General features: G+C 43.9%; 1 protein-coding gene across 4 annotated transcripts; it reads left to right on the forward strand.

Moving 5' to 3' along the window:
• Positions 1-4,855: 4,855 nt before the first annotated feature.
• MFSD10 (major facilitator superfamily domain containing 10) lies at positions 4,856-27,176 on the forward strand. Of its 4 annotated transcripts, none has more exons than XM_053976388.1 (13): positions 4,856-4,969; positions 7,571-7,759; positions 8,922-9,018; positions 12,393-12,496; positions 13,295-13,453; positions 14,611-14,799; positions 19,207-19,315; positions 19,913-20,024; positions 21,329-21,437; positions 23,389-23,479; positions 25,007-25,054; positions 25,988-26,077; positions 26,426-27,176. In XM_053976388.1, the coding sequence occupies exons 2-13, from the start codon at positions 7,589-7,591 to the stop codon at positions 26,530-26,532; spliced, it is 1,386 nt and encodes a 461-aa protein (XP_053832363.1). In that variant the 5' UTR covers positions 4,856-4,969; positions 7,571-7,588; the 3' UTR covers positions 26,533-27,176. The 4 variants fall into 4 exon arrangements, with proteins under 4 accessions (XP_053832363.1, XP_053832366.1, XP_053832362.1 ...); XM_053976391.1 differs by lacking the exon at positions 4,856-4,969 and adding an exon at positions 4,993-5,188 and having other exon boundaries at positions 26,502-27,176; XM_053976387.1 differs by lacking the exon at positions 4,856-4,969 and adding an exon at positions 4,995-5,188.
• The last annotated feature ends 199 nt before the right edge of the window (positions 27,177-27,375 follow it).

Below are 27,375 nucleotides of genomic sequence, written 5' to 3' on the forward strand. Positions count from 1 at the left end.
CGGACAGACTGGGGAATGAGGGCTGGAGAGCAGTGCCAGGGAAAGGGACCTGGGGCTCCTGGTCAGTGCAAAGTTGAACCTGAGCCAGCAGTGCCCTGGCAGCCAGGAGGGACATCCCTGTCCTGGGGGCAGCAGGCCCAGCATGGCCAGCCCGGCAAGGGAGGGAGTGTTCTGCTCTGCTTTGGGCTGGGGCAGCCTTGCTTCAAGTGCAGGATATAAAAGGTACAAGAGTGCCCAAAGGAGGGCAACAAAAGTGGTGAAGGAGCTTGAGGGGAAGTTGTGTGAGGAGTGGCTGCAGGTACTTGGTTTTTTCAGCCTGGAGAAGAGGAGAACAAGGAGAGACCCCACTGCAGTTATAACTTCCTTGTGAGGGGAAGGGGAGGGGCAGACACTTCTCTTCTGACACCACTCTTCTCTGTGGTGACGTGACAGGACTCAAGGAATAGCCTGAAGTTGTGTCAGGGTAGTTTGGTTTGGATATTAGGAAAAGGTTCATCTGAAACATCTCTGGGAAGTGGTCACAGCACCAAGCCCGACAGAGTTCAAGAAATTTTCAGGCATGTGGTATGACTCTGGGGGATGGTCCTGGTAGGACATTCTGTGATCTTTTTTTAATGTGGAATAGTTGCAGGCAGCTCTCATAATGATTGTATAATTTAAACAGTAGCATTTTAATTAGTCTGTAGCATCAGGAACATGCTAAATTGTGTATTGAGTAATGGTATCAACTCTTAAGTAGAAGTCTTTTGTTAAAGCTGTACATCCATTCCTCTTTTTGGTAAGTTTTGAATTGAGCACAGCTCTGAAGTTCTTAATAATCTAGGGTGATTAATTAGAATTCCTCATTGTGTTCAAAACTGTCTGACTTGAGGGAACAGTGATATCCCTAACTTTCTTCCACTTAATGTATCATTTACATCTAATCACTGATAACTGCCCAGCATGACTTTGAAAAATGTCTGCTCTTCAAACAGAGCCAGTAAATACTTCTAATGCTTTCTTTTTATACTGTATTTGCAAAGAAACATTGCAATGGGACAAAGAGTTACTGATGGGTGCTAATCTGAACTAGGTTCACTGCTCAGGTATTCACTTAATATTTGGTAAATTCAGTGATAGTTGTTATGCATTGAACAAAATTGTAATGTTTCCATGGAAAACTGTTAGGAAAATAAAATTCCCTTTTACATTAACATTTCAATTTCAGTCTGAAAGACAAACTATAAAATAAGACTTGTATTAAGAATGAACTGTGGTTCTTTACAAAATCAAACCCCCAAAGCTCCCTCTGTTTTCAAATGTTGTTCCTAGATTTGATCTGTGTTTTGGCCAATGGGTATCTGAGACATCATAATGCTCTACCTATTGTTCATGAAGAAAAACTTACATGCTCTCAGTTAATCTGATTTAACAGTTAGGCTTGGTTCTTTAGGACTGGCTTAGAATGTTTTCTTTGTTCCATTTTCTGGGGTTTTTGGTTTGGCATTTGCTTTTTGGGGTTTTTTTGGGATGTGGGGTTTTTTTTGTTGGTTTTTTTTTTTTTGTTGTGGTTGGTTGGTTGGTTTGAGGGTTTTTTTTCAAATTAAACTTGTAATGGAAGCAGGACTAAAACTAGGAAGGGGTGAGTTGAAACACAGCCTTTACATTTAGTCTCTAATGACAAAACTGTCTTTGTTAGGCAAGTCTTGTTCCTTAAAAGAGAAAAGCACTTTATTTAAGGAAAAGGCTTTTATTAACTGTCAGTGTAACTGGTAATGCAAGTAATATGTGATTATCATCAGCTTTTTTTTTTGCTTGTTTGCAAAAGCACTTGTATTAAGTGTTAAAATATGTCAAATGCTAAGAACATGTGGGGAAGATACTTATGTCATGCAAAAATTAGTAAGATTCCTATGTTTGAAATCCATTCACACTTCTAAAAAATAAATTCATTTTCAGTTGGCTTTGCTGATTTTGGAAAAATTATCTTCTGAAACCTCAAAGGAATCTCAGAAGATTAGTATACCTCCTGTTTTATTTCCATTTGGCACAATATGAACTTTTTTCTTTAAAACAAAATCTTTTTAAGTTAAGAACTTGAGAGTGAAGTAATGAAGAAGGAACTAACTTCCTATTTTGTGCTATAAATCAGTACTCTCAGTTTAGAGTTTCAGTCACAGTCTATACAGCATAAATAAACTGTTAAAAAGTATTCTTATTTATCTGACTTTAGCGGTAGCTTCAGAGGTTTTGTCCAGCAGGGTATAAGAATCACAGAGAGGCTGACAGAGGCGCTTTGATCCTGATCTTTGATGCCACTTGCAGCTGCTTTTTATTCCTCAGTAAGGGATGTAAAGAAAGAGGGTAGAGACACAATGATAATGTTTCTGGGACAGGACATTTTCTGGAACAAGAGAATGAACAGCAATATCTTGTGGTGCTGGTGAACAAAAATGAAGGATGAGGAAACCTCAGCTGATAGACTTAGCTGTTTTGGAATGTCAGACTGAAAGTTAGTTGTTCGAAATCTTGTTGAATGAGAATCACTGTATGCTCTTTTACAAATTATATTGTCAATATTTAAAGTCAGATTTCATATTGCAAACATGGGACTAACTGTGGTACTTAACACACAGTATTTTACATAAGTAGGAAAGCAAGACTAGGTAGTCCCACCTCAGCTCAGTGGTCAGTCTGGTCTGACAGTTTTGCCATTGCTCAGTACTGCACCAGCTGGGCAATGTTGCTGCTCTGCTGTGATAGAAGGTCTGATCATTTGGACTACAAAGGGATTGAACATGTCTGAGTGCTGGCAGACCCTTTCTCATAGAGCTTGAACACCATCACGCTTCCCAGGCACTGTCTTGTCTCTCTGTTTCTTTTAACCCAGGACTTGTCATAACAGGCCTTTTGACACATCAATTATCAATTGTAAATCTGTATTTAATTAGCCAAAAAAAGAAACTATTCTGTAACTAGAATCAAATCATCACACACAAAAAAGGAAAATTGCCATTTTGCCTTCAGTTTCAGGGAGCTTATCTATCAACATCAGCTGTCCCAGAGAATAGCTACCTTGAATATGAATATTGTAAAGAAGAGTATGAGAACAAAACTGTTCAGCTAGAAACTGCATAAATTATCTTTTTTATGACAGCATGAAAAGCTTCCTCAGGAGTTTGGTCTTTTGGTTGTCAGCTGGAAGCTGGTAAGCAGTTTGATATTCTCAGTTGTGCCTTGTAGCAGTCACCATCTACCATGGTGTGTCCCTGCTCTGTGTAAGGCTTCCCCTCTGAGTGAGGGCACTGAAGCTGCTCCCGAGCTTGACAGGGGCACTTTGGCTGCTGGGCTGAGGTTGGTGTCAGCCACAGGAATGGGTGGGACTTCTTTCCTCTTCATGGGCCTTCTAGGCATTTGGAAAAGTCAAACAGAAGCTCTGACAAAACATTTAGCAGCTTTATCATCACTCTGAGGCTGTGAAGTTTTACATATTCAGAGGGTCAAAAGCATTCTATGATGTGCTCTTTGTAGACTTCCAGGTGTGTCTCCTAAGCTAAACAGGTATATTTCAGTCTAAATATATTGGCTATGCAGTCTCACTTAGTTAAAAGACTGGTTTTTGTAAGGCTTTGATTTGGGGAAAGGCTGGGGTTGGTTTTTCTCTTCTTCAGTAAATTAGGTCTGGAGTGGAAAACTAAAATCTTTCATGCAGTCTGAACACTGAGTCTAAAAAATTATGAAGATACTTTTTGGCATTAAATACATCAAGATATTGACATTAGGGCTAACACTGCTTTTTAGCAATAGAGCAGGGAAGTAAAAGCCAGAGTAAATAAAGTGTTAATTCAGTAAAAAAAACCCAAGACTGATATAAAAAAAAGGCCAACATTAATAAATGTATTCTAGGAACCAAATTTAAGTTATTATCTGTCAGATGTGCAAGATTGTGGACTGGAAAGGAGTGAGTAATGACCTATCTAGTTCTAGAAACAGTGTAATGTATTTACATGCAGGATTGTATGACATGGTTGACTGCAGTAACACAACTGGGCTCAGTGATCTGCAAAAGCTTTAGGTCAGTAGATTTAACAACAGGAAGAACTGGCTTTTTGGTGTCTCAATGGTGTTTTTAATATATCTGAATTCAGATGGTGCTTGATCAGTTATACACAGTGTTAAGCAACCAGAAGAATACATATATATATATATATATATTTCAGATATTAAAGGATTATTCATACTTAGCCCAGAGCACCTCAAAAAAGAAGTTTATCTAATTAGAATGGACTGCAGTTGTGTGATCATTCAGGTTTCTGACTATGTACTGGATCTACCATATTTCTCACACCAAACCAAGTACATAAAATTCTCAGGTATACATGAGATTAGCAGCTCACTATTTGAGTTAGCCAGTTAGATAACTATTTGATCTAACTGGCATGTTAATCCTATGCTAATCCTACATAAGCTCCTCCAAGTCTAATCAGCTGGCAATCCATGAGAGAGATGTCACTAAGTAGAAGGTCTGTGTCCAAGTGCTCGTAACTACATCCACCCCAAACTGCATTGCCTTCGAGGGAATCAGAAGTCTTTTTAATGCCTGTATTAATTTGCTTTATACACTTTGCTGGCAGATTCTTACCTGTTTAAGGTTGTGGTGATGGATCTGTGTAACCACTTGTAACCACATCCTCCCATTTTAATTAGTAAGTTGGACACCAGACACGTCTGGATAAGGGAACAGTGCTCGGTGGCGCTTACAATACCACAGCTATTCATGGTCTCCGGGCTAGATAACTTAGTGTTGAGGGAGAAGTTTGGTTTGGGAACAGAGTTACATCTTTTGCAACTACTTTTTTCTCTTTGTCAGATAGCCCTTATCAACGCCGCAGCTAACTGCTGCTGGAGCAACAAACGAAACGCCGCTCTCCTCTTAGAACGAGTGTTTCAAGACCTGTCTTTAAAGGCGAAGGAAGGGCTGCGGTGCGAGGTTCGTGGTTCATTTCCGAGGCCGCGGCGCTGCGCTGGGTGCGGGCTCAAGCCCCGCCGCGCTCCGCGGAGCCGCTCGGGCGGGCCGGGAGCGGCTCCATCCCCGCCGGAACAGGAAGGCGGCCGGGGCGCCGCGGAGGGCCGGGGAGGAGCCGCCTCTCGCAGCATCCCCGGGGAGGCTTTTGGCAGGCGGGGGCCGCCCGCAGAGCCCGGAGCAGCGGTAGGTGCCCGGGCGGATGGGCGGTGGGAGCGGCGGGGCAGGGCCGGGCGCGGCTCCCCCGGCGGGTCAGGTCCTCGGGCGGGCGCCTGGCGGGAGGGACCCCGCGTCCTCCGCCCGATCTCTGCCGGGCCGCCCCTTCCCTGCCCTGGGGACCTGCGGCTTGTCTCGGAGCGCGGCCGAGCGCCTGCCCTGACCTGAGCCGGGGCTGTGGGTGGGAGGCTGAGGAGCCCTCCCGGCGCTGAGCAGGTAAAGCCGGGCCCGGGAAATTGTACAAGGGGATAAGGTGAGGTAAGAAAACCCCCGAAGGATGAAATTCTGGCTGCTGGCAGATAACAAATCTCAGTTCGGGCAGGGCCGGCTTTCGTGCTGACCCCTTCCTGGGAGCCACGGCACCAAGCCCCGGCCCTGAAGCGACGAGACACCGGCGGGGAATCCCGAGGGAAGGGCTGGGGAGAGCCGGGCAGAGCCAGCGAGTGTGAGGGATTCACATGTGTGCAAGAACAACTTCCCCAAAGCCAGAGCCCTCCCTCTCCCAGCGCCTTACACAAGGCAGATGTCGCCGTGGAGGTGAAGTGTTCTGTTTTTGCTGTCAGGATGCCAAGGGCCTGTAAAATGTTGTGTGGTTTCCTGCCTAACAAAAAATTATGGAGAGGTTTGAACAACAAAACCGATGGAGCACAAAGGCAGAAACATGTAGTACCTTGGATATTGCGTAAGGGAAATTGCAACCACGCAGCCAAAACTGGAGCAGAGTGAAAGGTCAGCGCAAGCATTGATGGGTTCGAGCTGCACGCTGGCAGAAATGTTCCTGAGGGAAAGGTGTGAAGGATGTTACCTTTGTAAATAAACCTGGAATAAAGTTCAGCTTGGTCATACAATTCAGTGGATGACTAAACAAATTGCGAGGAAAAACAAGATACAGCCTGCCTCAGTAAACCCATCCCTCAGCTGTTGGCTGGATGGACCTAGGGCCAGAGAGTATTTGCTTAAAGGAATGGTTATTTTGGCTCCATGTGCTCTTTTATCAGTTGAGTAAGCAAATAATGCTGAAAATTTATAGCACTGATGATTTGCCATTTTAAATAAAAGGATCTTGAATAAATCTGCTAAATCAGACCAGTTTGGTTAAGAGCTTGTGCCAAGAGTTTCGTAAGTGGATTGCAGGTGGCCCCCATTCCATGTTTATTTGCCTCCTGGCAATTGAGCTTTAATTATGCTTCAGTGCTACTAAACTGACTTCACAGGTTAAAAAAAATCACAATAATCTTTATTGCTGAGCATGACAAAGTGTAATAGCCGTCAATTAACGTAGTATAGTTTTCTATGTGCAAGTGCCTTGTGTATATAATATGGTATATCTGGTCTGGAATAAAATTTATATTGCTCACTGTTTTCAGTGCTGACTCATCAAAGTTAATGAATGTTTTTGTATTAATTGGCTTTGGATTAAATTCTGTCTCCTTTTTTACTCTTCTAGTGCACCAAACTTTCAGGGACTTTTGCAGTAGAGGGGACTGTAAATTTGATTCTTTTATGACTGAGATATTGTGTATGTTTTATAATTCTGAAGTTTGCAGTTCCATGGTTTATATATTACTCCTTGATTTTGATTTATGTTGCAAATGAGTTAATTTTTGGGATTGAGACCAACTCCTTTATTTGTTAAAGACTGAACTATATATGGTCTGCGTCCTTGTTTAGGGCTTTAAGATAGTTTTGGAGTATTATCAAAGAGAATTGATAGTTCTGGTATTTCTGACAAAATGAAAATGCTGCCTTAATCATTTGATGCCCCAGGTCAGTAGCTATCATCTGGAAAAAGAAATAAAAGATGAATTTTAAAAATTTTCTTCAGTTGTTTCTTGTGTTGCTCTGTGAGGTTTATCTTGAAGACAGCATTTCTGCAATATTTAGGAAGTCTGTCTCTTTTTTTTTTTAATTGTTGTTTTGGTCATTTCTAATATACACTGAAGGCATAAATAAACTTACTCGGATGTAAATATTTGGAATAGAGTGCCCTATTTCATACCTATTTTACTGTAATGCTGAGTTGAAAACATGTAGGAAAGTCATGTTAGTGTCACTCACTTGTTGACAAACTTCAAATGCTCCTTAGTTCTGTTCTACTTGAGGTGCTCCTATAATAGAGTTTGTTGTTTTATTGCCTTTGTATCCTGTTCTTGATGGGAGAAAATTTGTTGCTGAGCTAATAACCAAGACTGGAGGGTTGAGGCTCTTGTCCCCTTGTTCCCAGGTAGCTTAATGTAACCAGAACTTATTTCTGTGAGGTCTGTGGAAAGTAGGAATGATTTGCCAAGATATTCTTATGAAAGGCCTGCAAAAAGCTTCCTGTTGACTGGATATTAATGCAATTTTTTTTAGAAGCAGAGCACTGGGAACATGGCCCTGCGAGAGAGAGGAACCAGCAGCAGCTCCACCAATGACAAGCAGGAGCAGAACTATAATCGAGTTATTACAATTGTCTTCCTGGCACTCTTCATCGACTTGTTGGGATTTGCTCTCATCTTACCTCTCTTTCCTTCCATCCTTGATTATTACAGCCAGACTGAGGTAAGTAACAAGAAAGTCAGCCCACAGAAAGTGTTAGGATCTTGAGGGAGGAATGGAAGAAAAATCACCTGCCTTGGGGCAAACCAAACAGCTGTGGGAAGATTAATAATTACCTGGCATATATAAATTGTTCATGGACTGAATTTATTATTTAAGCTGCCTAAGACTCTTCACCCTTATTTTTTCATTAAAATGGGAGATTTGTTTTGATAAAAATTCAAGTATTTCTTAGGGACTAGTCTTTGTGGTTACCAATGCTTTTGTGTCTTACACTTGATGTCACTGGTGAGGCAGTTCATAATGGATCTGCATGCTGGGGTTTATTGAAGAACCAAAGAGATGAGAGTTTTTACCCCACCTGAGTATTTCACAAGGTCACTTGCTCCCTCCCCCAGTGTGGAGTTCTATCTCATCTTCCATTCCTAGCAGGGAGCTGGCTGCTGCTCCAGGAACAGAGCAGAAGGTCCTGTTGGATCCTGGCTGTGCAGGTGCTAGTTGTTACCCTTCTCAGGTGTCAATGGCATTACTGGCCAAGATGAGCATGTTGTTGTGGGAGAATTGTTTTTGCTGCCCACACCTCTGTCTCTCAGCCCCCTTCTAACCCCACTCCAGCTGCAGCTGTAGGCTTTGTCCTTCTTACAACCACATCTCTAACCCAAACCATGGGCTCTGATCTCCAGGGTCTTCCCCCACTTCCAGTGTATTTCTAATAGCCAAGATCTCCACCTTCTTTTCCAGACCCTCTTCTTTTCAAGTCCTCCTCCTCTTGTTAAGAATCATTCTTCTTTTGCACCACCTTTTCCTTCTGTATCTGCAAGCTTCTGGTTCTCCCAGGCTAAATGGTCTATGTGCAGCAGGACAGTGTGTCTCATGTTGCTTTTTAATTGAAGGATTCAGGGCATGCCTGGTTAATTCAGGATTTAGCAAGCAATGGGCCTGAAGGCTTGGAAAACTTCAAATTCAGACATTCTCCCGCCCAAACATATCTGCTCTCTGTTAACATTCACAATTTAAGCTATTTTTGATCAGTGAGGAAATTTTCCCTCGTGGGGAGGAGGAGGGGAGGAATCATCTAACATTTTCTTTGGTTCACTAAGCTCTGATGCAGTCTTTGAAAATAAACTGTCTTCCTGCCTCTATTTCCCTGTTATCTGTTTTTCAGGATGGATTCTATTTGTCATTGCAACGTGGGGTAGACTGGTTTGCAGTGATGGCTGGGATACCTCCAGAGCGGAAATACAACAGTGTCTTGTTTGGAGGTAGGGAAACTGAACAAACAAGCTAGCGGCCAAAAAACAAGGTTCTTTCCAAGTTATTTGCAATGTTGGTGTGAAGAATGACAAGAAATACAAAAAGCATGCTTGCCTGTTATTAGTTCTAGATTTAAGTAACACAGAAAATGTCTCTTAGAGTAGACTATAAATTATTTTGTTTTCGACACAGTGATAGCAATGAAGAGTTTTACAGCCCCAGCTCTGGCATTTGGAGACACCTGGACAGGCAGGAGGAATGGGATAACAGGAACCTTGTGAAATTCAGTAAGGACAAATTTTAGGTCCTGTCTATGGGAAAGAGAGTGCTTGCAATGCTATAGACTGGACACTCACTGGTGGCCCTGGGGGTCCTGGTGGGCAGCAGGCTGAGCATGAGCCAGCCCTGGCAGCAAAGGTGCCAAGAGCTCCTGGGATGCGTGAACAGAATTAGAATCAGTGGATTGAGGGAAGTGATCATCTTGCTCTACTCAGCACTTGATAGACCATATCTGAATTGTACATTCAGTTTTGGTCCCCAATACAGGGAAGAGTGTCCATCCACTGTGGTGAGTTCAGTGGAGAGTCTGGGGCCCTTGGCTGGTCTGCAGTGAATGGCAGCTTTCCAACACCTGTGAGGAGTTTATGGAGAAGTAGCATCTTCACTGAGGTGTGTGGGAGAAGGAGAAGCAACAGGTGTAAGTAGAAGCAGGAGAGGTTCAGGTGGGAAGTAGTGGGGGAACATTTTTACAATGATGGATGGTCAGTGGAACAGGCTGCCCAGAGCAGTCAGTGTCCATCCTCAGAGATTGTCAAACCCTGATTGGGTAAGGCCCTGAAAAATCTGCTCTGACCTCACAGCTGACCCTATGGGCAGGTGGTTGGAGTAGGTGACCTCCAGAGCTCCTTTTTAACTCAGTTTGTTCTACAGATTGTTACAGAAATACAGGCCTGCTTTCCTTGTCAGACTGCCAGCTGAGGGTCAGAAACCTGCTGTGCTGGGCCCTGGCAGTAACTGAAATTACTCTCCCTTCACAATTGATCTGCAGAGATCAATCAGTAGGTAGCCTTGGAAACAGAAACTTGTGAGTTCCAGCCTCACTTGCCCCTTGGGTGGGTGTAGTGCAGTGCTGCTTCTAAATCCCATTAGTCTTATTAAAAGCAGCAGAGCCACTGGGTGCAGGATCCCTAAGCATTTTCTCTCTCTAGGACACTGCTGTGCACGAGCTCCAGCAGGAACAGTGAGGGAAATATGTCATGTTACACATCAGAGACTCTTCTGGCTTCTTGCCATCTAGACAGTTGTGACGAAACTGTGATTTCAGAGTATGAAGATATGAAGGTGTCTTGGTTAATTTTAGTTAGACCCTGTCTAGCCTCTCTTTTTAGTGAGCTGAGGCTTCCCCCAAGATAAGCAAAAGGCTTTTAAAATAAACTAAATTAAACACAAAACTTAATTAGAATATGTGTGAATGTACTGTTACTATTTAAAGTATTTTAATTTGGTATAACAGGCATTAGGAAGTTTATAAGCCATTTTCCTCTTTCCCACCATATCCTTGCAGGCATGTTTTTCTTTCTCTGCTCATTTTTTAGTCAAATTACTGGCTTTGAATGCTAGGAAACAGTTTTCTTTAATCCCTCAGAAGCTGCCTTCTGTCTCCTCCAAGGCTTGACCAGAAGCTTCTTACTTTCAATTTCTCACCATCTCAGATTGTTTAGACAAGGGGCAGGAACTCCCAGTCAAGTCCAACTTGTTGCTTTTCCTTTTACCTGCCGTGTCCTGCACTCTTGGGAGTGCTGTGTGGAAAGTTTCATTATAGTTGTGATGTTAAGCCAAGGCTGCTGCAGCCTTCCTGCAGCCTGTGTTCCTTCACTGCCCTCGTCTGCCACAAGGAGCATAGGATTGGGAAGGTGCTTGCACAATCATCTTGTTGTTTCTTCCAGTGCTAGCCTTATTTTTCATTTTTGATTAGACTGCAAGCTCTTCAAGGCAGCAACTTCTCTGCCCATATCAGGGCCCTGAGGGCACCGATATTTAGTTGCTGTGACCAGTCATCACCCACATATTTTCTGCCCAGTGATTCAGGAGCTGTATTTCAGACTTTGTCTCCAGAGCTGTTTCTGTCCCCATCTCTTGGATGGGCCTCAGATCTACACTGGAGGTTTCTTGTCTCCCAGCCAACATCATAGTGTTGTTTCCACTCCTTTCTCTGCCCCTGAGTCCTGCTGGTCCAGACTGGACTCCCTGGAAGGATGTGTTGAATAACCCTTGCCTTGTGTGGGCCTGTCAGTGGGTCCTGTTGGCAGCACCTGCTCTGCCCAACCCATCAGACTGTGGGGCACTCAGGCTGGTGAGGGCACTGCCAGTGCTGTGGTCACTCCCAGCTCCTTCCCCCGTGTGGAACAGCCCTGGTTTTGCTTCATGCTGGCTTGGAAATATTTGGCGTGAAAGGGTGTTTTTACAGTGCTAGGAACACAATGAAGGGAACTTTGTGTCATAAACTGCCAGTATAAAATTCTGTAAGATTTTTACACAGTTTTTTTGAGTCTTGAATTATCACAAGCAGCTCTTCTCGACAAGGTGTTCAGTATCAATATTCTGCCTCCCTCAAAGCTGATGGGAGCAAAAATTCTGGTCTGTCTCTCCTCTGCCTTTTAAAGTTTTGATAGCAGAATGATCTGAAACATATAACCCAGTTTTTCCTTTAGAAAAAAGCTGTGACAGCAAAGCATCTTTTGCTGGCTTGTTGAGAGTGTAGTGCTAATTAATAAGTCTATGAAGCTAGAAATGGCAAGAGAAAAGAGGAATTAAAGATCACAGAAGATGGAAGCAGATTTCAAAAGACTCTTGGAGTCTGTTGGAATCACTCCTACCTCTTAGGGTGCCTCACTAACAGCAGTGCTTAAGTCCTTCTTTCCGTGATAAAAAGGAAAGAAAAACTAATTAAGTGTGACAGAATCAGGTTCAAACAATCAAAAAAGTCTTAAAAAAACTGTGACTGTTAAAGACTGTGTTATCTCTGCCTTAAGAACAAAAAATGTTTGTAGTCAGCAGGGAAATACTGGAGAATATCATTCCATAATAACCAGTGAGTTTCAAACCTTTTTTCACCAGTGAGGTAACCAGGAAATCATCCAGTTTATGCCTGTTACTTTGGTCAGGCTGTGCATCTGGTCTGTCTGTATTTGCTGCCTCAGTTAAGTAACAATGCAATGTTGGTGTTCTGAGAGACAATGCTATTCTTCATAGCTGCTGTTTTACATTTAATTTCACTTTTTTATCACACACTGTGTGATAGATCTCAAGCAGCTTGACTGTCTTTGTATTTAAGATGAAGGCAGCAAACCTAATGATTCATATCTTTTTATCTTTTTTTTAGGTCTGATTGGCTCAATCTTTTCCCTCCTGCAGTTTTTCTCCTCTCCCCTCACCGGTGCTGTGTCAGACCACTGGGGCAGAAGGCCTGTCATCCTGGTGACAGTGGTACGTGTCACATGCTGATCTTAGTCACAATATACAGTGGAAGGCACCATAATCTTTTGCTTAGCACAGAATCTGAATTGTGACAGTCACAGTTCAGCTCTAGAATTGAATTTTCAAGATTTGCTGGTTATTGACTCTTTCTTGCCCAGTCACTGGGCCACACTTCCAAGTGTGAGTGCTTAAACTGAGCTTCCCAGACCCAGAACTGTTCATAGAGGACACCAAGATATTTATCTGTTTCTGTCATCTTCCAAAATCCCTCTCTCCTATGTTTGGGAGAATGACTTCAGACGCTCTGTTGACAAATGTTTGACTTAATTCCTATGCATTTTAGTTCATCAAGTGATTAATGAGGGCTGATCTCTTCATGACCACTTCCACAGAGCCTGGGAATTGTTGGTTAGGAAGTTCTATATAGCACTGCAAGATGCTTTTCTTATGAACGTGAACATTGTCCTTATTTTGAACTCAGATTTCTCATGTATTTGGAAACAAATGGAGTGGGATGTACAAAAATGTTTTGTACCCAGGACTGGTTTTTACCTTCCACAGTATTTTTCTCTTCTAATTTTGTTAGAAATATCACAATTATATGTAGTTTGTATGGACTTGTTTCTACTTCTTTTATATTGCTGTTCAAGACATAGTGCATTGGCAGTTTATTCAGCCATTTCTGCTACATGGGGTTTGGAGCAGCCATTGAAAACAAACAAAAACTGCAAATGATAGGCTGGGAAATGGGCAGAAATTACATCAACTTTGCATTGCTTTATAAAGAACCCTTGCTTGCTTCTGCAGATGGGTTTGATAGCATCATACTCACTCTGGGCTGCCTCTCGGACTTTTGGCGTTTTTCTTCTCTCCAGGATCATCGGTGGAATAAGCAAAGGGAATGTCAGCCTCTCCACAGCTATAATTGCTGACTTGCACTCTCCAAAAGCACGGAGCAAGGGCATGGTGAGTTCACACTTGTGGGGCACACGTTTAGTGCTAATAGGCAACTTTTAATTGATTTTGGGTGCTCAGTATGTCTTCATCAGGTGTGTATTCATTGATCAAGTGAAAACATGACTTTACATTCTACTTTGCTTCTGGAAAGGTGCCAGATCAAATACCTGGAAGCTCTTGGACTTCTGCCAATGACCTTCACCTACAAGTGAGACACAGATGCGCTAGAGATGGGAAAACTATCTTGTTTCAATGTTAGAACTGTTTCTCCTGCTGGTAACGTTAATTTTGATTAGAATAGCTTAGAAATCAAAAGGTCTTATGGCCCAATTTTGGCAGCTGGAAGCCATTTACAGGGCAGCCCCTTTTCCTCACCTTCCCAAGCTGTGGAAGTGCAGCAGCACAGCACAGCGTGCTCCTGACTTCCTTGCACACTGCACTGGCTTCAGGATCTGAGCTCAGTGGGTAAAGGATGTGACATTTGGCTGACTGAGAAGTATGAGCAGCTGCCCTATCCACTTCCAGAAGACAGTGGCCCAGATGGAAACATCCTGCAGGCTGAACTTGGCCTGTGAATTACCAGTTATATCTTTTATCCTATAAAAACCTTAGATTTCTCTTAACAGATTGTTGTAAGCCACTACAGAGGACAGCTGTTTCTTGGGAGGGGAAGGCTTTAGATTTCATGGTGATAGATAGTGAATCTTCCAAGCAAATTATCATAATCCTGGTGAGCCAAAATGCATTTTTATTTGTGGAGAGAGGTAGCCTTACAGCACTAGTGAATAAAATGGGTCAGGGCCTATTTTTAGGGCCTGAGAGTAATTCACTTAGTGCAGCATGGGTCACATCCACATGGCTTGTATTATTTTCTATTCCAAAGCAAAATAGGCATGTTCATTCTGTTTTCTGGGGGGCAAACAGCATCTGACTGAAGCTATTCCCAAGTGGTGATGGGCCACTGCCTGTTCCTGCCACTTCCCTGACTGGACAGAAAACAAAATTGATTATTTGGAAACAGCAGGCTTTTCACACTTCATGCTCCTTGCTGTGCACTTCCTGCATCCTCAGGATGAATGGGTTCTGTACCTGGTTAATCCAAATAGTTTCAGAACCTGAAAAAACTGGTGGCTAAAATTCTGTCTGTGCTCACTTTATCCCTGCAGGCCATGATTGGTGTTGCTTTCTCCCTGGGCTTCACCCTGGGCCCCATGATGGGTGCTTACCTCGCCATGCAGACAGAGAAAGGAGAAGTCTTCTACCTTCGTTCTGCATTGTCAGCACTCGTGTTTTCTGTGGCTGATTTTATTTTCATCTTCCTCCTCCTTCCAGAGACGCTTCCCAAGGAAAAACGGGTAAATGGACCATCAGTCCTAAGTCTCAAATTTTCTGTAAAAATAGAATTTCAGAATGGTTGAAATACTGGAAACAGTGAAGAACAGGCTTAGCCAGTGTCTCAGAAATTTAGCTCATTCCTAGGATTAGGATTATTATTAATGCTGGTGTCAAAGCAGTTGTATGATCATAGAATCATAGAATATTCTGGGTTAAAAATCATCTATTTCCAACCCCCCTGCCACAGGCAGGGACACCTTCCACTAGACCAGATTGATCAAAACCTCATCCAACTTGACCTTGAACACTTCCAGGGATGGTCCCATCTCCTAGCCCAGTGTAAAATAAGATCTTTATAGTTAACATGACTGCTTCATTGCTGCTCTTGGTGTGTTAGGTTTAAATTTCTCAAAACCTAATGTGAACATAGGAGGGAGACTATGAAATTTAAACTATAACAAAGATTCCTTGGGGCAGAATTTCAGCAAATCATAAAAGTAAATGCATCAGAGACTGGATTTTCTCTCATGTAGCCAGTATATGTTAGAAATTTTCTTACCTATTATCTTGTATTTGCTTGAATATTTTGAACACTACAATAGCAAATTACTTCTTTTCTGAGCTGTTCTGTCTTCTACAGATAGAAAATAGCTACATGTGCTAAAATTCAGTGACTGAATGGATTTGTGGGGCCAAACATTTATTAATATTAGGATTTAATATTGTGTGGTTGGACACTGTCTGATTAGTCTCTTAGAACAGTCTCCTTTGTAGAGTGAGGGAGGTGGAATTCAGCCATGGGTATCTGCACTTGATTTGAGGCTTTCACTGGATTGGGTCTTTGCTGTGGTCCCTGGTTTCTAGGCAGCACTCAGTTTTTGGAGGGTGCTTGGTCTCTGGATAGCCAAACTCATTTGACATGGAAATTTGTTCAGGAAACTTTTATCTGCAATGATCCTACCAGGGCAGAACTTTGCACCTTCCCTGAGTGTTTCCCAGCAGGTTGTGTCCCATGTGAAATCTGTTGCTCACAGTATGTTCCCAAGCACTACAGCTATGTTATTTTCTTTTAACGACTCTTCCATGTGTCATCTGTTCCTCTTTCCTATTTGGTTGTTCCTAAACCTTCCAGATAAAATCCTGCTCTTAGAGCTGCACAGTCTGTGAAGGTGGCAACATGGTGATGTAGGGAAGTGCTGCAGAGCAAATTTGTATTCTATAAACAATTTCTCCTTTGCTGTAGAGTGGTTAAATGCCTGCAGTGCCTTTTGGGATCATGTGATGACTGAAGAGATCCCTCTCCCTTTTATTATCCTCTTGAAAGTTCTGATCAGCTGGTTTGTATTAGCCAACACCACTGAATTTTGGGAAGGAAAGGAGCTCTCTGTCACTGCTTTTTGGGGCTCTGCCTCTGTACAGCAGTGGGTGCTGCAATGAGGTGCTGCTCAGTGTCACTGTCCCAGTGACACAAAGTACACAGAGAGTTTGGCTGCTCATGAGAGGGTGGTTTGGGGCTTCTTGTGCTTGGTGTCAGTGCTTGTGTGCTGTCAGCCTCCATCTGGCCATGTGATTCCTGTGCTCCAGCATATTTGTAATTTCAGTTATTAGGCTGCTTTGATCTCTTCTTTGGTAATTCCTCCCACTTTCTGAGTGGTTTTCTTGGCCTGTGGATGACAGAGGAAAGGCAGGTATGTTGGCTGCCTTTATGGAACTTGGCTGGGCTGAGCCTGGAGCAGGTGTTCCCACAAGTATAGGAGTGGAATATGTTGAAAGGACAAAGCTGTAAAAAGAGGGGAAATCATCATGATAAATGGCAGGAGGATGTGCCAGTGGGATCAGACATCTGTTTCCTTGAAGTTTGCTGTGTTCTCAATATACCCTTGTTTCTCTATCAGTCTGCTTTTCACAAGAGAGAATGTTTCATATTGATTCATGTTGAAATTAACTTGTAGGAAGGGAAAATGGAGGGGGATGGGAAACAAGGATGTGTTTTCATCCAAAGAGAACAGCATTTTTACTCTCTTCCTTCCTCTTTTTGTCAACTGTTCCACGAGCTGATCAGGTGAAGAGAGTCATACTGGCCTTATGGTAGCCAAAACAGCTCCTGCTGTGACCTGACTGGGAGAAGGGAAGAATAGGAAGGTCTCTAGTGGAATCTGTCCCCTTTGAGAGCTTTTGAGCTAATTTTTAGCTAAGCTAGCCATGAGCAAGGCCTGCCTGGTTGGAGGGAGAGTCTTACAACTCTTTTTCTGGACTGTGTGTAGGGCTATGCAGTATGAGTAGCAGACCTGTGGAAAGACAAAGCTGTGCTCTGTGCATACCAAACACGTCTGGTTTGGAAGGTAAGGCTGCAGCGTGGCAGGCCCAGGCTGCACTCCTGGTGTGGACTGACTCTGCCTTCCAGACCTGTTGCTGAGTCTCTCTGCATCAGAGGAAAACAGAATGAGCAGAGACACTCTGAAAAATGCCTGCCATTCATGGTGACACTTGGGATGATCATGAAATAAAATTGAGCAATTATGGAAAAATGAATTGTAAGCACAGAAATTAAATGCAAGTTAGATGTTGCAGAGTTTTAACCTGTGAAGAAACTGAACTTCATGCAGCTGCTGACACTGACTGAAGTTGGCAGTGTATACTTTTTGGGGGATGGTGAAACTCTTTAGCCAGTTTTAGAACAATATTTTCATTATGGATCAGTAGATGAAATAATTTTTAGACCACTGGCAAAGATAGGTGAAATTGAAAAAAAAAAAAGTGTGCACACACAAACACACCTACTTTAAAAAATCTAATAGGTATATATATATTTCATAAAGACTTTAAACATGTGCAATTACAATGTATTTTAATTGGACAAAACTAAAATCAGCCTTATGCATCCTGTCTGACATGGATAATAATGCAAAACAGGTACAAGCTACAGGGTGTTTTTGTTACTGGCAAAGATGCTTGCAGGGAGTTGCTTGTGCCCAGATTCTCTGTGCTGGAGTGCAAACCCCATTGTACCAACACATGCAGGAACTGGGGATTGCCACAGGCCAGCTTCAGGAAATCCTCTGAGACTTCTCAACAGGGTGAGCAAACTTCTTGGGTGTGTCTGTGTTCTGTGTGCAATACATGCAGTGGGAGGGAGAATAAATATCCCAGTATTTTCTGTGTGAATCAGCAGCTTCATGGCTCCAGGCCAGCCCAGGCTATTGAACTGGTGCTGTTGTGAGACTAATGGGCTCCAGACTCTGCTGTGGGTACTCAGAAGCTCTGATTATCAAAACAAGAGAGGGGTCACATTAATACCATATTGAAGGTTGATTTGTTTACAGCTTCATTAAATCCAGCCCCTAATGAGTCCCTAGGTCATGCACTGAGATTAAATTCCACTGATAATCTGACCATTAATCTCTGCCCTCAAAAGGACAGTAGCTCCCTCCCTCCCTATCTGGGAAGGGAAAAAAAACTCATCAAATAAAGCCTGTCCAGTGCTTTGAAGGTGTGAAACACTACATGTGATTATTCGGGATTCTTGAGTGTCTCACCTCTCCCTGTGCCTATTGTGTAAAGTGACAGGCTAAATTCTACTCAAAAAAAATGGTTTCCCTAATAATGAAGGGAATTTGATTTCTAATAATTTAGACATTATTTCTTTTAATGTTTTCTTTAATTTTCTATCTTTTAGAATTAAAAAAAAAAAACAAATAAAAATGTAAATTATCTCTAGATGAAAGAATAAGCATCAGATAGAAGAATAAGTGCCTGTGAGTAAGGAGCAGGGAGACTGCCACTAGGTACATAATTAGGTTGAGATGTACACAGTACAAGGCCTAGAAGTGTTACAAAATAAATCTTCCTGTTTAAGAAGCACCCATTGTGTCTGGGCAGAATCTCCTTGGAAATTTCTCTAAAATATTTCCAAAGAATCTCTGTAAAAATGATATTTTCCTTCTCTTCCCCAGGAGGTGTCACTGGCTGGCTAAAATAGCAACCAATACCAGAACAGACCAGTGTTTGATGTGCTGCACATACTGGTATCAGATTTGTAGCACAGGAGCAAATCCTCAGCTTCCTGTGAGCTTGCAGGCAGATGTGCCATTACTTTCCCAGTAAATGTTCTTTGGACATGAGTGAACCAATTAAAACCACCTTCAAGGCTGTGGAGAATGAGCCACTTCTGCTTTGTGAAGAAGAATTTCTGTCTTCAGTGAAAGGTGCCCTCAGTGCTCTACCTTTCAATTACAGCTGCTGGCGCCAGTTCTGAGTTCAGAAAGTCTGGGTTGTTATTGGGGCCCACTCAAATCCCAATGCCAGGTGCCTTGTTTCATCTCAGATGATTTGTGTAGGTGTAGAGGCACATTTGATGGTTACTGTCAGTTCCTAGCAGTGGTTATTACATTAGGGTTTTAAATAAACCTCTTTCTGTCTTTGATCAGGTCCCTTCTGTGACATCTGGATTTCAGGCAGCAGTTGACTTGCTCAGTCCTTTGGCTTTATTTCAGTTCTCTGCAGTCACCCGAGGAAAGGAATCCCCTTCAGAGCAGAGTAAGTGTCAGATGGCTTTTTACAGTAATACTCTGTGTCTTTTTGTGTGTGGCATTGGCCTCTAAGTGAAAACTGTACTTAAACCATTCCAGAAGCAGGACTCTGTTTACTCATTTAAAACCCACCTTAATAACTTTTGAGCAGGCAGTTGGAAGTTCCACTGGACCTTGGTCCTTTTATTCCCAAAAGAAGGTTTTGAAGACGAATGTTTTGAAGATTTCTGTCTTGATATTTATGTTTTCCTCAGCCACTGGCTGCAGTAAGTGAAGTGATTTAAAGATAGATCAAGGCATGAACAAGGGAGATGTGAGTTTGCTTATTCAAGCTGCAAACCAGGAACTTCAGACTGGAATTTTATTTCTCAATTCACTACTTGGAAATGTAGGATTCTGTACATCTCTGTAGGACTCATTTTGTGGCATGTCTTGTATGGATATTTCAAATGAGCATCTGAGGTGAGAACAGTTCCCTGTACAGTTGATAAATGCTGCTCTTCTATTGCGGTTTTATTGTCAAGCTTTGCTTGCAAAACACCACCGTGTTTTTCTCCCCACCTCCCACCCCCTTGGTGTTTGTTTGGATTTTTTATTTTTTCAGATCTTCAGAATCTCAAAATTTTGGGCCTGGCCTACTTCCTGTACCTCTTCCTGTTTTCCGGCTTGGAGTACACACTGAGTTTTCTCACTCACCAGAGATTCCACTTCAGCAGGTATTGCAATAAGTGTTGTATATTTTGACTAGGATATTTTCCAAAATCTTCTAATTTAAGGTCTCTTCATGTATTTTCAAGAGAGGCTTTCTGACATTAGTAAAGCCACCCCTGCATTCGGTGGTATTTGGGCTTTGTAAGAAGAATTTATGAAATATAGGCACAATGTTTGTCATGAAAGGAAGTACTCCATCTACAACTTATAAAAACTAGGGAATATAAATACCCAAGATTAAATTAAAGCTCCTGAAATAGGTATAACTGTGCTAGTTGTATTGATTATAGTAAAACCTTTTCTTGCTCAGAAGAGTTTTTGGGTATCAGGACAAATCTTGAAGCTCAAAGAGGCGAAGGATGGAGCAGTATCTGTGTGATGATATTTGCTCATCAGTAAATTCTGCATGACATATGGTGTGCAGTCATGTCATAGAGCCTGATTTCCTGTAGTCAACCACTAGAGAAGAAAGAACAGAATCCACCAACAGCTCAGCTTGAAATACTTTTTCTGCCAGCTCATAGGAAGAATTCCAGCCAGGAATGTGAACTTGCAACTTGATTCCTGTGCATGTCCTTCCCTTTGAGTAACTCTCAGGGGGTTGTCTCATCTTTCCCTGTCTGTCTTTCATTACAGTTTGTGGTTTAACTAATCTACGTGTGTCAAGGAGAGGTTTTGTAGTGCACTGAGCTCTATTGTGTCCTGTGCATTCAGGGCAGCCCCCAGTGAGCTGCAGAGCTGTGTGCCAGCAGTGCAGGCTCTGAGGCAGCAAGCTTGTTGTGGAGGTGAGGCCCTTCAGTTGAGAATATCCACATAATTCAGTCAATAAGAGAGGGGAAAGGGAAAGTTGAAGAAAATTGAAGGGTGGAGTGAGTGATGTCTCAGACTTCCCAGTGTGACAGTGGATCACCACCACGCTGTGCCTTGTTGACCTCCATGAAACCCTCCATGAGCTGCACCTTGGAAACCAGCATCTCCTGTGCACTTGTCACAGATGTTCACAGCACAGGGTCATTGATGTGTTGAGTCTTTGTGGGCCACCCCAGAAACCCTCACCTACCCCACAGCAGTCCAGAGGTGCTGCAGCACTTGCCAGCATTGTCCCATCTATACAATAAGACCTGGAGTTTTCCCTCGTTGCTCTGTGCTTGCCATGGCAGCTGCTGGCAGTGTCCTGAGAGCTCTGCAGAGCTGTGAGAGCCCCGAGGGCTTCTTGTGTCCCTTGCTCAGGGGAGGGCCAGGAGTGGTGAATCCCAGGGTGGAATGCTCTGTGCCTGACTCCCTATCTGTGGTTTTGCCTCCCTTCCAGCATGCAGCAGGGCAAGATGTTTTTCTTTATTGGAATAACAATGGCTGTGATCCAGGGAGGCTATGCTCGCCAAATCAAGCCAGGAAATGAAATCAGAGCTGTAAAAAGGGTAAAAAAAAAATCAATATTTCTTTTTCTTTCCCCCCCACAAATCTGATATGTTAATTTTCATTCTGAAGTGCAGCGAAGGGTAGTTGGAGGTTATAACTGCATTTGTCCGATCAGAAGACATTTCTGTCTCATCTATCCAGCTAAATGATTTCTCAGAACTGGTTGTTGGGTACTTGTCTAACTAAACTTTGGAACATTAGAGCTCTTTCTTCTGATATGAGCAACAATACTGTTGAAACTTTGTGTTCTTCATATTTTACTGGAGTAAGGAATGAGAACAGATTGTCCATCTGTGCAAGTTAGGTAGAATATTGTGAAGAGTATGCTTTATTTCAGTGATTTCTCTTGCAGTGCAGAAACTACTAAAGCTGCTTCAGGGCTGATCTCTGACTTTCTTTCTGGGAATTTATTTTCAATCTGGCTATCTTTGTGCTTGACAGGCTTTCCCTAGAGTATATCACTGCTGGGCACAGAGAAATAGATTCTTTTTTCGAATTTTTGGTTTGTGATCCATCAGTATTACACGTAACAAAAGCACGTATCAGTGTTCAGACTGAGGTTTCACTGACAGAAGTGTACATTCCTTTGTTTTGCTTGGCTCTTTCCTCACAGACATACTGCAGCTGCTGTGCTGGGATGACAGGGAGCAGCTCCCTGCAGTTTATACAGCTGTGGGGACAGTAGATAGATGTGTTGTGTCCTTTACATTTGTGTGTGGAACCAAACAAAGCACTACCTTGGCTCCTTGGCAGTAGGTTTGCTTGGACTGTTAGAGCCTTGATTAATGTATTTTACATTATTTTGAGGCCAGTGTGATTTCAGTGGTGGCAGGGTAGATTTCCAAACCACTGCATTCCAGTGAATTGACTCAGCTTCTCTTAAAGTGATTTCTGCTGGTGAAACAATCTCCACCCTGGTCTCTGGCAGGCAAACACTGATGTCAGGCTGTTGGTGTCACGTTTCCCCGTGGATGAACATCAGCTGTGCTGCTTCATCCTCCATATCAGCTTCCCCCGTGTTCTCTGTCAGCCTGCTGTGTTTGCTGGCACTGCACTGCCCTTTGCACCTCTCATTTTTATACTCCTTCCTCAGCCCTGCACAGGAGGTGCAGTCACCTCAAACACTCATTTGCTGGGCTGATGGCTCCTCATGAACACCGTGTCTGCTCTGCAGAGACCCCCAGCCCTGGGGCACTCTTCTCCATGGATGCCCGTGGGTTTTGTGGGAATTCCCCCTTTTGCTGAAGTTATTCTGGCAGTTTGTGAATCTGCACCATATGGCAAAAGTGGCCTCTGTTAGCACAGTGGTTACAGTAGCTCATTTATCACTGAATCTTCAAAATGAGGCACTCAGTGGCAGGGAATACCCTCCTTTATCACACACAAAGCAGATCTGATCTGTCTTTTCTGCAGGAGCTCTGTAAGCAAGGGAGACATCACAGGGGAATGGAAGTCCAGCTCTTCGAGGAGATGAAGAATGCTTTTTATTTTGGGGGTTTGAATTTTAGATGCATTCTCTCCCCCCTTTTTTCCTCTTGGCTACAGAAATCTGAAAGCTAAAGATAAAATCAGCCAATAACTCTGAGAAAAAGCAGAAGGGCTGTAGTCCTGCTGCACACAAGCTTTTTCTTCTCTTGTGCCAGCTCAGGAGATGAAGAGTTAAAGCCAGATTTCTGTCCAGGTCAACACTGAACAAGAGGAAAAATCCCCCCCAAAACGACAGATGTGTAGAGAGAGAACTTGCATGTGGTGTACAATCATGTGGTAGTGAGAGGTAACAGAAAAGTTCGTTGTGCTGGTGTGTGGCCATCCAGTCTCCTTGGGAAGAAAGGGCTTTCTGCTTGTGACTTGTGTGCTGTCCCATCCCCGGAAGGGAACTGGCAGGACACCTAGAGTTAGGCTTTAACAAGCGCGGCTCAGATGTAACCGTGTGACTCATTGCTTTTGCAGGCTATTATGTTGCTGATCCCAGCGTTCTTGTTAATTGGATGGGCTGCAAATGTGACCATGCTGAGTGCTGGACTGTTGCTGTACTCCTTCGGTGAGCTGTTCAAAAGGCACTGCAAGCTAAGCACAAATGATTTTCCTTCATGCATTTATTCACACTGTTAAAAAAGATGCACTTCTAATTTCAAACGACAAGTAACAGAAAGTTGACACTTGGGTTTATGAAATATGGACAAAACGGTGTCTGGGTTTTTTTCTGACGCGGTTTGTATCACAGGAAGTTGTCATGGTGGTATTTGGAAGCATCCCCAGTGCTCCTGTTGTCCTGTCTCACTGTGGAGCTCTTGAGGATGGCTTTTTTAACCCCCTCTTAGCAGACCTAGAAGCAAAGTATTCACTAAATAGCTCAGCTCAGGAAAAAAGCAAGGCATGGAACCTTTGTACCTGAGTGGTGCTGCATGATTTCTTAGGCTGGAGACCTGCACGCTCTGAGGGTGTTCGGACTGAGCGAGAGCGAGGGTCAGATGTTTTCAGTGTTTGCATAAATTCTGTTCTGCCAGCCTAAGCTGTTGTTCAGGGAAACAGTCATGAATGAAGTTGGATCCAGCTACTGGATGTCTAAAAAGAGATTTCAGATATTACCAATGCTGCTAATTATTGTTAAGCAGCTCCATATATGACTTATTACAAAAGTGGACTTCTCTTTTGCATGATATGGCTTGATTTAGGAGTAAACTGCAAAGCAGAAAATGTACTTATTTAGCCTATTATTTGTCTGAGGCCAGCTGTGTGTTTGACAGGTGAGGAGTGAGAGGGGGTGTTCATTATGTTTAACCATATTTGAGTCTTCCCTGGCCCCTTCCTGTGGAGACGACTCCATCTCTTCCCAGTTAAGCCAGCTAGAAATGCCCCTGGGGGGGTTCTCTTCTCCTTCTTTTCCTCCCTCTGCCCAGCAGTTGGGGCACCTGCAGTTAAAGCAACCTTGATGATTCCTGCTCTTCCCTTCCCCTTCCCTTCTGCTTTTTATATTTCTTGGCTTTACTTGGCTTTACTTCTTTCTTGGCAGAAAAGGCCTCTGTTTCAGTGAGAGGGCAGCGATTGCTGAACAACTCTTGGCTTTTTTTGTCCAAAAAATTTTGTAACCTTTTCTTTTTGTATGTGACTTTCCCAAGAGAGGCTGTAGCTGCCTCTCCTCCCTGAGTCCAGTGCTCTGCCTGCACAGGGACAGTGTCAGTGTCACTCGGTACAGCCACCTCATTGTCTGTTTGGAGCAGAGCGATTCCCTGCTCCACCTGATAAGAGCACAGTGATTTGGAAAGCTGCCAGCTGGCTGATCTGCCCTGTCCATCCCCATCCCGAGGGCTCACAGAATGAGGGGTGCTAATGTGAAACATCTGCTTGGAGCACTCTCAGCTCTGGGCTCTTCCTGCAGGTTGGCTTGGAGGGAGTGTTCCCATCACTGACCTGGATTAAACCTGGTGACTCAGTGGTGGGAGAGTGCCCAGAGCTCAGCATATTTCTCTGCAGCAGTAACCAGTTTGGGCCACATGTTTGTCACTGTTGTTCTTGTCTGTTCTGAGCTCTGCTGTTCACTGACAGCCTCTTCTGTGGATTTTTCCAGCTGCAGCCATTGTTATCCCGTGTTTGTCAGCAGTGGTGTCAGGCTATGGTGAGTGTCTTTCCTGCTCTGACCGGCTGCCCTTGGCCACACCTCTGACCTTTGTATTGACTTGGCTCAAATTACACAGAACTGACCTTGAGTTGAGTGAAGCATCAACAGGAACAGCTGTGGATCCATCTCAGGCCCTTCTGCAGAGGAGCACAGGGAACCAGCCCATGGTCACACGTGGCTCATAACTGATAGTTTCAGCACTAACAGCAGTGACCTGCTCAGTGACCATCAGTATCACACTGGAATTTTGTGCTGTGTAACACAGCTCAGTCCAGTGTGCTGGGGAAACTGCGGCAACCTCATTGCTGGTGGTGACGAAGAAGATGAGAAGTGGGCAAAGGCCACAAACAGCACTGAGGAAGGAACAGTCTGGGCTCTCTGAAAAGGACACCAGCCATCCCTGCCAGCAGTGAAATAATTTCTTGCTGATTCCTTAGAAAAGACCTGAAATCTTCTGGCACTGGTTGCTCTGTTACCTTGTAAAGCAGATGTAGCTGTGGTGCCATCTGCGGATAACGTGGCTTTGGGTCAGCTGGGGGCCAGGACCACAGTCCTTGCTGAGGTGGAAAAGCAAGGTTTTGCTCATTAAGGTCATGTTTACGTTGCTCTTATTTAACTTGCATCCACAGTTCTGTGTTTATTGTACACCTGGGCCTTCTCACAAAATCTTGTGTACAATGTGAAGCTTTTGTTTTGGATAGGCTTGGGAGTTTTTGGGAGGTGGAATGGGCACTGCAAATTGTCTGGATCAAGCACCAGGCCCTGGTGTTTATGCAGTTGTGAGGGCCTTGGTGGAGGGCAAGCACAGACTGGGGACTGGGTGAGAAATGATGGGAGGGGAAGATGCAAGTGGGAAACACCCCCAAAGAACAAAGCTTCCAGAGCTACAGCCGTGCCCAGACCCCACAGTGTCACGCTCTGCTTGCACAGGCACTGCCGGCCAGAAGGGACGAGTCATGGGCATCCTGAGGAGCCTGGGCGCCCTGGCCAGAGCCCTGGGACCCATCCTGGCAGCTGCAGGTGAGTGTGGCCTCGTGCTCCTTCCTCTTCTTGGCACCAGACAGCCCAGGTGGGGCAGAAGGGGCACAGGTATCGCCTGCTTGGGGTCAGAGCCCCTGAGCATTTTAGGGTAAAGGGATGGAGGAAGGGGAAGCAGCCTCAGAGCTTGAACTTGGGCTAATGTTAACACCAAGCAAGCCAGAACCTGAGTGCAGCCATGTGCCAAGCTCCTGGCACCCTCTGGCTCAACCAAGGGGTCAGCAGTTCTCTTCAGCTGTACAGGTACTGTGTGAGCCCAACAGCTTTGAGGGCATTTACACATCTGCAAGGACAAGCACAGTAACAAGATGAATTCCCTTTCTTTTGCAGTTTACTGGCTGGCTGGGGCAGAGATTTGCTTCACTATCTGTGGGGCTTTTTTCCTTGTCCCCTTGGCTCTACTCAGGTCTATAAAACAGCAGACAAAGGAGGAGTAGGAAGGAACCACAAAACCATCACCAGGCTTCCAAGGACCTCTGCAAGACCTGACTCTTGGCACCTGACTCTGCTGAGCAAATAGGAAGAGTTCCATCTTCTTGGAAGGAGATACACGATGACCATTTGCAGCAACAACACACAGCAGTTATGTGTAAGGTGGCCTCCCAGCCAGCTGGGTTAACTTTGCAAATAGAAAAACACCAAACAAACAAAACCAGACACACACCCCCCCCCTCACCAAGAGTTGAGTAAGGCATGCAGAGACAGAGACAGCACAACAGCAGCAGGCCTGGAGCCCTCCCCACTCACCAGGTACTGTTGCACACAGGGCTCTGCTCCTCACCCCGAGCCTCTGCAGGGGCTGGGCTGGCTCAGAACAAGCCCTCAGGACCATTTTGATGGGGTTTTTGTACAAGTGGTACGAGAGCTCTGCAAATGCTGCATCTGCACATTGCAAATGTGATGGTCAAACAAAAGCAGAAGCACGCTGCAGGCTGGCTGGTACCCCACTGGTACTTTGGCACAGGTGGACAGTTTTTAATATACAATTAAATTGGGAGATGTTTTATATTTCTAATACTGTGTGATGTTTTTGATGACCAAGCCCTGTTCTTTTTGCATTACAATAAACAGTTACATTGAATACTCCTGTGGTCAGTTCATTACAGTTGTTACTCCCCTCTGGACTGAACATCCCTGTCTGGCTGAGGCAGAAAGGGGCCAGAATTTTACCCACGGTGCCAAAGGCCTCCTTGAGGGAGCCAGCCATGGATGACAGCACCATGCTGACCCAGCTAATGGCTGGGGGAAGGAACCACCACCAGGCTCTGCCCACTGCTGAG

Source organism: Vidua macroura, chromosome 4 (genome assembly GCF_024509145.1).
Source record: "Vidua macroura isolate BioBank_ID:100142 chromosome 4, ASM2450914v1, whole genome shotgun sequence".
In the NCBI taxonomy this organism is placed as follows: Eukaryota; Metazoa; Chordata; class Aves; order Passeriformes; family Viduidae; genus Vidua; species Vidua macroura.

Coding starts and splice junctions, on each gene's coding strand:
- MFSD10 (XM_053976388.1), top strand. CDS start 7,589: ATGGCCCTGCGAGAGAGAGGAACCAGCAGCAGCTCCACCAATGACAAG. Junction 7,760..8,921: donor ATTATTACAGCCAGACTGAG/GTAAGTAACAAG, acceptor TCTGTTTTTCAG/GATGGATTCTATTTGTCATT. Junction 19,316..19,912: donor GGAATCCCCTTCAGAGCAGA/GTAAGTGTCAGA, acceptor TTATTTTTTCAG/ATCTTCAGAATCTCAAAATT.